At 41.8% G+C, this 11,823-nt stretch overlaps 1 protein-coding gene across 2 annotated transcripts in view; it reads right to left on the bottom strand.

Annotated features, from left to right (window-relative positions):
* The window catches only part of LOC109962547 (BTB/POZ domain-containing protein 10-like), a 17,523-nt gene extending 6,175 nt beyond the window's left edge, over positions 1 to 11,348 (bottom strand). The window contains exons 1-4 of one of the 2 annotated variants that reach the window (XM_020604378.1): positions 11,134 to 11,348; positions 5,057 to 5,295; positions 4,635 to 4,911; positions 3,295 to 3,397 (exon numbers count right to left, since the gene is read on the bottom strand). In XM_020604378.1, coding sequence (XP_020460034.1) covers positions 3,295 to 3,397; positions 4,635 to 4,911; positions 5,057 to 5,295; positions 11,134 to 11,315 — 801 coding nt within the window. In that variant the 5' untranslated portion in view covers positions 11,316 to 11,348. Of the gene's footprint in view, positions 1 to 3,294; positions 3,398 to 4,634; positions 4,912 to 5,056; positions 5,296 to 8,439; positions 8,768 to 11,133 lie in introns of those variants that run through there. The other variant, XM_020604379.1, reaches the window with a different exon arrangement.
* Positions 11,349 to 11,823: the final 475 nt, after the last annotated feature.

Raw genomic sequence — 11,823 nt, 5'->3', positions numbered from 1 at the left:
GAAGTCCCAAAGTCAAAATGGGATACACCTCCAAAGGTGGCTGAGAATGACCAAGCTAAGATCCTTTGGGACTTCCAGATACAAACTGACAAACTGGTAATGGCCAACCAACCGGACATAGTAGTGGTGGACAAACAGAAGAAGAAGGCTGTAGTGGTAGATGTAGCAATCCCAAGCCATAGCAACATCAGGAAGAAGGAACACGAGAAGGTCGAGAAATACCAAGGGCTGAAAGAAGAGCTAGAGAAGATGTGGAAGGTGAAGGCACAAGTGGTTCCCGTGGTAATAGGAACATTGGAGGCTGTGACCCCCAAACTGGGAGAGTGGCTCCAACAGATCCCAGGAACAACATCTGAGATCTCTGTCCAGAAGAGAGCAGTGCTAGGAACAGCTAAGATACTGTTCAGGACCCTCAAGCTCCCAGGCCTCTGGTAGAGGACCCAGGCTTGAAGGAAGGAATACAAGACCGCCCCAAAGTGGGGGGGGATTTAGTTTAATAAATAAATAAATACAGACAGACAGACAGACAGACATATATATCAATGTTCCTCTAGTGCACATGTGCACATGTCAAACTCAAGACCCGTGGGCCACATCTGGCCTGCTAGATCATTTTATGTATCTTTTTTTAATGGCCCGGCGAGTTGAAGCACCGATAACACACAAACTGTAAATCCTATAATGCAGCACAACAGCTGCCTTACTGAACAATAGGCTACCTGTGATTAAACCTAGCAGAAGGGAAGCAAATCCACACACTGATTTAATGCTCCACAGAATTATTTTTATTTAGGCTAGACTACCACAGCAACCACATTTTGACATGAAGTCTTCATCAGGCATTTACAATGACAGGTGAAGTGAATAACACTGACTAGTTTGTTACAATGGCACCTGTCAGTGTGTGGGGTATATTAGGCAATGGGTGAATATTCAGTTCTCAAAGCAGACTTGTTGGAAGCACTAAAAACAGGCAAGTGTAAGGATCTGAGTGACTTTGACAAGGACCAAACTGTGATGGTGAGATGACTGGGTCAGAGCATCTCCCACACTGCAGGTCTTGGTGGGTGTTGTTGGTCTGCAGTGGTTAGTACCTACCAACAGTGTCTAAGGAGGGACAGTGACCAAGGTTCACTGATGATGAGTTTGATCTACTGCAGATTAAACTCTTACATTTCATTCATTCTTTTCAAAAGATTCCATTTTGTTTGAACTTGTGTTAAAATGGGTGAAAAAGAGAAATACTATGAAGAGAAACATCCAGCAGCTATAGTGGTGATAACACACCGAGAGTGGGGAGGCTGCTGAACTTGTCTAAAACATCTCAACCTGTTCCCATGACCACAATCCTTCTACATACATAATGCAGGACTTCTAGAATGAAAGACTCTTTCTTTCCAGCTGCCAACAGACTCCTAAACAGATGACAGGGGTTTACACTCAGGGTTTACTTCATGTAATTGCACCTGTACTGTTTACATGCATAGTTGCACACCCACTGCTGACTATGGCACATACAGCCTCAATGTAGCATACACTATCTTTTACTGAGTTCTCATTGCTGCTGACTATTGCACATACAGCTCCGATGAGGGTATTTTCATTATATTTTTATATAATGGTTATTATAATTTCTTTTCACTCGCTGCTTAAAGTGCCTTTAGATTCTGTGCTACTGTTTATCTATTGTATATTTGGCTTGTGTTGTTTGGCATTCAGCGTGGACAGCAAAGTAAGAATTTCATTGTGCAGGGAAACATGTTTCCATACTGTGCATATGACAAACACTTTGAAATGAATTGAATGAGTTTTCCACTGAATGGTTGATGCATTTGTGCTCTTCCTGACAGTAAAACTTTGGAAGCAAACAGATTCACAGAAGATGTGCTGTGAACTACAGAGAGACACGAGTAACAACCAACTGCTGCGCTGACTCCTGTGTACACTGTATGAGGCAGGTGGTCATAATGTTATGGCTGATCAGTATACGTATATAGACTTCATCAAATTGATATCAGGTGTGACACCACACCCAGACCAATCAATTATTAGCTCATAGTTGGTCAAATTAATTCTTGTTCAGCCAACAATTACAGGTGTCCAATAGCAGTGTCTTGTTTATCAACCAATATTACTCCTCCACCTACACATTAAAGATATTGGCTTTGGAAGCTGCATGCAGTTTTCTTAGCTATTTAAAATGGGCTCATTTATGGTTAATTCAAATGATTTATTCTCTTTTTTCTTTGCGCATAAGAGTTAATAACTGCACCAATGTTGTACTGGCATACAATATTCTTCCACAAAAACAGCACAAGCCACATTCCATCCACAAAGCCTAATAAAATATATATTTTTTATTGCTTCTGTTCAACCAACAATGTATGGGTACATGAACACACTATGTGCTCTGACGCCAAGGAGGAGGCTCCTTTCTTTGTTGTATTTGGCTGAGCAATATGAAAAAGCCAAAAATGAAAATCTGGCATATGGCCACTTAATAATAGGGCCATGGATGGGAAATAAACACATACAGTGCAGTGCACAAAATGAGTGTCCCGTCTATTTGTTTGGCACACACACAGTCCACATAAATTTGGATAGATGATCAAATTTAGGTCACACACACACACACACACACAGACATGGAAAGGATGAATTGACTTTAACACAAGACACAAAGCACTTGTACATTTTTCTTTACAAGGCTGAACTGCTGATGCCAAACAACAGAGTATTCCATATAAAAACTGAGCTGAATATCCCTGTCAGCAAAAGCTGTAAGGAAATAATGGACCAACGAGGTGGGGAGGGGGAGAGGGCAAGAGAAGACTAGCAGAAGAGAAGCAGGAACAGGGGAAAAGAGAAGTGTTAGGAGTCCACTAAGTGATATCTTGAGACCTAAACAAATGATGAGGAGATGGAAGGAAAGATGTGAAAAGGGGAATAAGAAAGTGAATAAAATACAGGTGCTGACAGCATGTTTCAGAAGGATTCCAAACTCCTTGTGCCCCAGAGAAAGAAACAGATCAGAGAAATGAGAGAGAGAAGAGAGAAGAATAAACAAGTTATATAATAACAGAGAAACAGAGAGACAGGGTGAGGAAGGAAGGAGAGAAAATGAGGGAAAAAGAAGAAGAGGGTGTAGGAAAACTGAGGGAGGGACTGAGAAAGAACATAAGAAAGAGGAAACAAAAAAGAAACGTGAAAGAAAAATACAGTGATATAGAAAGGAGTGTACATCAACAGTGACAGGTAGTGTGTGTGGAGCGTCAGCCACAGATGCTTTCTCACCAAGATGGCTCTGAACACAGTGGAGCTGATGCCATCGGCCACTTCAAACTCTCCTTTTTCATTTGGGCGTGTGAAGTTGTTGTCCCGCCCAGAACCAAACATCCTGAAAACAGAAAAAATAAAATGCTGTTGTTCTTCCTGATCAAGAAGACTCAGAATACAGCTGAGCAGACCAATGATCATCCATCTGTACTGCCTCTGCCTGCTTTGTGTTCCAGTTTCAACGTTTCAGCATTAAAAGAGAATTAAAGACATTTTAGCTGATCAGCATGTGGCCTCAGCACTTGTAATCATAAAACAGAATTGTGTTACAAATCGAAAACCATGTAACAGGAAAAAGGATGTAATCTTGGGAAAAAGAAGAATCACAATTACCTATAATACCTGACCTATAATAAACGGTACCGTAGTATAGGTATTGTCAGACATCACAAGTAACTCTGAAATATTTGCATGTTTATCATACAAATCCCCCCCATGCTCACTGATACTGTATGTTGGGTCTTGGCGTTTCTGACTTTGTGTGCATCTGTGTATCTACAGTAATGGCCAAAGATATTGGCACCCCTGCATTTCTGTCAGATAACGCACCACCAGAAAATAGCTACAATCACAAATTCACTGCTATTCTCATGTTTATTTCTTCAACACAAAAAAGCAGAGAATAAGCGCCAAATCTGATACATTCTACATAGAACTCCAAAAATGGACACGTGAGACACGCATCATCCTTGTACCCACATGTTTTTTGTGCTTCAGGTCTATTTCTTCACTACAGTGTATTGAACCAAATGTGATCCTCACAGACTATTCATCCAGTCACTGTCCTGCTGACAGACTGTGTTCTGATGACAGTGAGAGTACACGAAGGCCGGAGTCGGTGCAGAGTGAATGAATCAAACGCTTCAGTAGCTTATTGCGCTGCTCACATCTCACTTTCAGTGTGACTTCCTAATCTCAGAATGCTAGCAGTGCAGTGCAGCCTGGCGCTTGTTGTCCACTTTGAAAAGACCAGCACTTCACTGGAAATGCGTGCGTAGGTACGTATGTGGAGAAAGCAAGAGAAAGATGGAAAATGTAAAACATATTTAATATGATGGTTTTTTTATATATAGTTCCAAAAATGTTTGTGTATGCTGTTAACTACAGTGCGTAGAATGTCAGCCAAAATCAGAATTGGAAGGTCAGACTTAAAAATAAATAAATAAATAAATAAATTGCAATCGGTGCATCTCTACTTTTACATTCCCTTAAGATAAAGCTTAAGATATGCCTGCACATCTGCTGACATCTCAATGCAACAATCTGACAATATCTACAGTGAATCTATTAGTCATTACCTGCCCAGCATGGTGTTAGGTTGAGCTGTGAAAATAGCAGGATCCACCACGAATCTTGTATTGTCCACAATAAGCGTGACTCTTTCTCCCAGCCTTAGTCCACCACGATGCCCCTCTTTACTGCTGAGGTCATACACATAGATCATGTCGCACGGTCCTTGGCCCAGGGTCTTAGGGTGGTGGTCAACTCTTCCCTGGGAAGCACAGGGAAGAGAAACCCTGGGCGGACGTGGACTGGAGGATCTTGACGACGAGCCTCCGTCGCCACGTTCACGGTCTGTGGGAGACAAGAGGATACATGAAGATCGGCAAATTATGCTTCTATTCAAATACATACATTACATAAGAGCTGAAGAAATGTGGGGCAACTAAACTATGATATTTGGGCAATAATATGTAATAAAGCCCCCGTTTCTCCTCACCATACTGCCGAGTGGGAGAAGTAACATTCCTGATGCAAGGAGTTAGCTGGCTCTCTCCTCTCTCATGGGAGGAGTCACGTGAGTGGTCACTAGAGCGCCGCCGTTGTTCCTGGTAATGTTCAGCTCCTCCTCTTTCTCTTGCCCCACCGACAGCACCACCACTGGCACTGGCCCCGTACAGACTCATGGTGCTGGCCTGCTGGTCGTACTCCAACACTGACAAACCACACTGCCGGCCACTAATGGACAGATGAGAGCACACATTGAAGAAATCAAAGTTTGTGTCTTTCATTTCTGCTCAACAGCTGCTGGACACACACCTTTCTCAGCCTACATGTTTAGACACACACTGGCTCTGGAGGAATTACTATATCCAAGTGAAGCAGTCTAAGCAAGAGAACTTCACCTATGGGATAAGGATAACCAACAGAATTGGCCTCACCTGTTTTCTTGCCCCACAAGCTGTTTTGTAAGAGATTTGTGAATGATAGGTTACAATATCTAAGCAAGCAATGCTTCCTGGAGTGGTTCTCTGTAATCCAGAGACAGACAAGCAGCCCTGAGAGAATTGTAATATCTGCCCTCCATTTCAGAAGGGACTTAAACACACAAACACACACATACAACCTCATGCACTTGAGGAATATTTAACAAGTGATGTGACATTTTTCTCTTTAGGGTTTCATTTTTGTAACATAGTATGTAGTGTAGTACAGTGCAGTGCATACCACTGACTGTATACACAATGAATGATGCATCACCACTTCAGTCCACTATACACAAGTGAAGCCAAATTATCATGAATACAGCAGCAGCCACCTTGCATTTTGAAACCAGGTACCACACAATAGTGACCAGAAGTGGAGTGGCACCTCCAGGCCGCCAGTCATCCATCCATTTTCTATTCCGCTTATCCTGAAGAGGTCATGGGGGGGCTGGAGCTTAACCCAGCGGACAATGGGCAAGAAGCAGAGTACACCCTGGACAGGTCGCCAGTCTATCACATTGCTGACATGTAGACAAACAACCACACACACTCACGCTCACTCCTATGGGCAATTTAGAGACACCAATCAACCTAAACTGCATGTCTTTGGATTGTGGGAGGAAGCCGGAGTACCCGGAGAAAACCCACGCAAGGCAACATGTGGCTGGGGCTCAATACCGGAACCCTACTGCTGTGAGACGACAGCATCAGGCCACCAAGCACCCCTGTCAAATCATCCAAAATGCACCTTGTTTTATATCAAGTAACTTATTAAAAACAAACTTGCCAGAAAAATCATCACGATAACATCTACCAAATCCATCAAAATGTATTTGATTTGTACTTTAAGTTATTAGTTTGGCTCATGTCCCATCCATTAAAGCCTCTTTTCTATCACCTGGTACTGGCTCAACTCAACTCAACTCTACCTGCCTTGTTTGTTTTTCCATCAGTCAAATGTTGGGGATAGTACCTGGTACCAGGCGAGCTGACGCAATATCAAATGGTGTCGTAGTAGGAAGGAACCAAAATCGAATAGAGTAGAGCTGAGCCAGTACCAGGTGATAGAAAAGTGGCTTAATATGGAGGAGGCACAATTTATGGCCTTTACAGCAACCAGCCACCAGGTGGCTATCGTATGTGCAGTCAGTGGTGCATGCAGTACAGTTTGTAGCACTGACAACTTTGGGGGTGCAGCTGGTCTGTTGACCAGCTTGTCGTCAGATGACCAACAGACTGACTGGCTGTTTCACCATCTGGGCGGACAGAGAAGACCAAAATGTAGCAAGACCAGTGAACTGATGAAAAGATTGATTAACAATGCAGTGTGATGTCTGCACATCACCTTGAATTTCCACTGCTGCATCTGCTACAATCAGTCAAGGCCACAGATTCTTTTCTGTTTGATAGCAACCTATCAGTCTTCTGATACCAAAAACACAGTGTAGAAACAAAAAAAGATGATCACAAACACTATATGAACACAGAAAGACTTAAACATACATTTACAAAGGACTTAATAATACCAAAATTATGCATGACAAGAAAAGCGATGCAAAAGGTGCTGGTAAACGTCTGAATTCTACTTCTAGTTGGAAGTGTAACATTTCAAATAACTAAATGTTCCTTATTTTTTGCTTACAACATGTCAGCTTTACTGTATGGCTGCAGTCTGGCAATGCTGAAAGGGGTCACCACAGCAGCTGAGAAAAGGAAAAACATGTCCACAGACAAACACACACACCTCCTACTTTGTGCTCTGAACTGTCTGACCCACACAGGGACAACTCCTTCACCCTATATTACAGACACTACCTATCACTGAACATGTGAGACACAGAATTCTATGCTGTTCATAAAAGGCAAAGAACACTAGCCAGGCCTATTATCCATAATATAAGCGTTTACATTATACTGGTGAGAATATCACAAGCAATTAGATTTCATTTTTCAAATCAGCACAATTAAGTTATCTAGCGAGATATGACTGATTGTGATGTTAAGTTGTGTGTTACACTACCAGTGCTTGATAGCAGTGTTTTATGTCCAATGGGATGTTAATGGTTGACAGAAATAGGACAATAAAAACAAAAGTGCCTCCTCCAGCCAGTGGCCAGACCAGCAGGGCACAAGGGAACAAAGAAACTGAGGCAGCATTTCGCTCAGAGCAGGCAGCTCCTCTCATCTTTCACATGGCAATACAAATCTCCAGCAGCCAAGATCTCAGACAGAAAGAAGAGGTGGCTAACATTTCACTTGTTCAATTTCCTGTTACTGACACCCCCCTCCCCCTCCATTTGCTGAATAGGTCAGTGGCCTATAGTGCTTACAAAAGCTCTGCATGAAGGCTTAATGCGTTAAATACAAGTCAGGTTCACCAACCCATCAAAGGCATAATAACTGTGACAAAGATGCCAGACATCCTGGCAGTCTATTAAAAGCATAAGGTGAGAGCCCCAATGGGTGAGGGTCCCATCTATTATTTAGGGGCTGCTGACACGACACAGCGATGGGCAAAGGCTGGGAAGCTACTTTCTGCAGCAGCTGGGTTTGGAATCCAGCAAAAGGATGAGTATAAACAGGAAAATGCACCTCCAGAACAATCATTTTATTAGCATTTTTAATCTAAAGAAATCATTTAAAATATTCTTTGCTAGTATAAAGGTAAATTCTCATAAAGGATTAGGACTGGATTTCACAAGATCACCATTTACCCTCTTACTGAATACTAGAGAGTCAGATGCAGTCCCATAAAGGATCATACAGTCTGTGATTGTCTTTCCTGGACACTACTAGAATCCCTTTAATTACAGTAAATCCCACCAGGAGGCGGACAGGACATGTAACACAATGACAGAGCTAAAACCTCGGTGCCGTGAGAGCGGACGTAGCCTACCGGTCGGTTTCAACGGACCAAGCGAAGACAAAGCAGCAGGGGATGAGCTGCGCGATGACAGCGGCACAAAAGCCTCGCGCTCCTCCGAACAAAGCGGGCTTGCGGGCAGCTTCAGCATCCTCGCTCATTACTTTCCAACTTCATCAGCATCGCTTGACACACTCAAGCAGGACTTTATATGTCGCTGGTAAAACCCACCGCTTCGACCCTAGGCTTTAAATGTGTCTACAAAGGCGAGTGAGACGCGCACCGGCTAGACATCCAGAGTCACCGGAGGGACCTTAAACTGTGAATGGCCGCGTGCTCGACTGAATCAGAGCGATGCTGCCTTCACGTGCTCCTCGTAAGCTCCCCCTTCTGAGTGCTCCACGCGCTGGTGGTGCATTTCATGGAGGCCGGTTATTAATAACAACATCTACTTACATGAACAACTTTCCCAGGACTCACATGTGACGTGACAAATGTTATGGAAATTGTGAATTCGGTCAGAGTCAAAATTGTCTCAGCATCGTCTCAATTAATTTCGGCAAACTGGAAGCTGATTAAATATGATTACTCACGATAATACATTTTTTATTTTAAGCATGTTAAATTTAGAAATATAAATAAATATAGAAATATAGCAGAGCTGGTTGTCTTCAGAAAGGAATCCCAAATGACTTGACTTCATCCTGCTGTAAGCAATGCCACTTCTGTGACACCAAGGGGTTTTACACTGCAAGATACAGTGACTCTACCAGCCTGTGGCATAAGAGGCCCTTGTACAGCTGAGTAAACCTTGCTATCATGCACTGATAAGACCATATTCTCTTAGGAGAGATATCAAGACAGATGTCATACCTTTCCTTGTTCCCTTAAAGTGTTGCTACCTCTATATTAGTTCCGCCCACATGAAAAACAGCCATTTTAGCAAAGGTCCACTCACAACTCCTAACCTTACATCACATGATCCAGATGGAATCATCAATAGCTCATCCGTGGCCTTACCATACCTTTATTTTCTCTAACAATGGCCACCAGGAATTCACATAAAGCACACAATGTGGGATTATCCACAGGGACAGCTCTCTGTACCACCTTACCAACCTCTTACTGCTCCATTTGTCCACTGGACAACAAGGGCTGTACTTTTGCTTGTAATACTACTATGTATTATCAATGTATTTCTGGAATGGGTATTTTATGTCATTTAATCCACATTTGCTTAATGGGTCTTTAAATAAACGGTTACACATCGAGAATCCTACTAACAATATGGCGCTCCTTGGGAAGCGACGTCACAGTTCACTTGGAGTCAGGTTGTTTACAATTGGGGCTGAACTGCCTGCTATGGACACACTATACACACAGCGCTGTTGTAAAAGGGCAGAGAACATAATCAGAGAACCACTCCACCCAGCTCACACTCTGCTCAGACACAAAAACTGCACCTACAGCCTCAGACACAACAGGACAGACAGTATCATCACACAGAACAAGACTACAACAGCTTTTTCCCTGCCGCACTAAGACTGGTGGCAAATACGAAATTTGTGAGAAATGTGAGAATATATGTGCAATAACCCCTCACTAGACATGCGCAATAATAATACAGAAATGTTCCACAAGGTATTTTTGTAAGAGCATCTCATCAAAAGTGTTCTCTTGTGGGACCTGAATATAAGCAGGACATTCTCTACCAAGCAATGGAAACAGGCCTGAATATAAACTGTGTTTTAGTATGTTATAACCCCTCACTACCTCACCAAGTGTAATGACATATCCATCTCCACCATGTGAATTACTAAGTGTGATGTTTGAAGTTCACCGGGGAAAATACTATTACCCTATTTTTGTGTATTGCAGTTTTAATGCTTTGTTGCCTTTATGTAACTTTTCTATTTTAAGACTAAGTGTTCTTTCTGGCTTTTGACTCCTTATCTGACTCCAAAGGAGAGCTGTACAAGAATTTCTATATTCCTGGACTGTCTGTTTATGCATAAATGGCAAAGAAAAATCTTGACTTGAAACAATATGCAAGTTATACGTCCAATTAGAACAAATGGCTATAATTCACTTATTTATTTGTATGAAGATAGAGTTCTTGGTATTTCTACAAGTTAACATAAATAAAGATCGGGGCAGAAATACCCAGAAATGTTAACTGTGACCAGATCAGCTTAAAGGGCTTATCAACTGCAGGGTGTTGCGTTAGCCTCATGTATCATCCGCTAACATTAACTGTTAGCTAGTTACTGTACATGAACATTTACACAGAAGTTCATACACTTAATACTGAAGAATTTCTCCATCGTCATGGCCCATCGACCAACTTTGGCCACATCATCTGGAGGTAAGTTACAGTTAGTCTAGTTCAGCAATACTAACTTGTTAACCACTGTTGTGCCGAACAGAAAGTACTAAAAGAAATACCGCCACCCAACCTGTTAGCTATTTATTCTGTCTCGAATATCATTCAATTCAGTTACCGAATAAGATCAAATGCTGCCATTCTTGCTTTTAAATGTGACTGTGTATGAACTTAGATATAAAGTACGTAAAAAGCAAGAACTCGCTCGATATCATGCTTTACATAGACTTAAGAGCGTTAAAGAAGCTTTAGACTTTTCTGTTAACCGGTTATGTTAACAGTCCGCCTCTCTATCGTTAGCTAACTGGTTCTACAAACAAGGCTGTAAAACAACATATTTTTACCTCCTTGCGTTACATCCCAATTTTACGTGTCGTTTGAGTGCTGAAACAGTCCGCCGTGCAATCAACCGAATGCGTGGGAAACAAAAGACAAGAGTCTTCGTAGAAACTCCTAGCTTAGACGAACCGCATTGTGCTATAGGTTCTTTGTTTTGGTTTGCGAAACTGGAGATCACGTGAAACATATCGCGAGACAACAGCACATTCCAAGGGAAGTCACCTCGTGCACCGTGTTCACACGCACGTAGGCAACACACAGTATAATAGTGCTAAGTTTGTGAATGCATAAAACCGGAACCCTAAAAGCAGTCTAATTAATTTCTTGTTTTATTCATTCATAAAAACCTGACATATTTATAAAAATAAAATCCAATTTTAGGCTATATTTTAAAAAATATTTCCCCACCCTTGGCAGAGGTAAATAGGCCTTTAAACTACATATAAAAATATAGGCTACACTTTATTTAGCCTATCATTAGATATTCACTTTACACTTTACAATGAAATTACAAATAATTATTGCGAGTAGGTATACAACACAGTAGGCTGGGCTGTTTAAAATGAAACATATAATGCTGCCCATAGATAGGGGCATTGTCAAATCATAAGCTATTGTTGATCCAACATTTTATCTTATTCATTTTGTTGAACTGAGTAGCCTTTGGAGTGGTTTACAACACCTGTTAACTAAAA

Source organism: Monopterus albus, unplaced genomic scaffold (assembly GCF_001952655.1).
Source record: "Monopterus albus unplaced genomic scaffold, M_albus_1.0 scaffold65.1, whole genome shotgun sequence".
Lineage (NCBI taxonomy): Eukaryota > Metazoa > Chordata > Actinopteri > Synbranchiformes > Synbranchidae > Monopterus > Monopterus albus.
The sequence above is the reverse complement of the archived record's forward strand: the minus strand, read 5'-3'. Positions and strand labels throughout refer to the sequence as shown.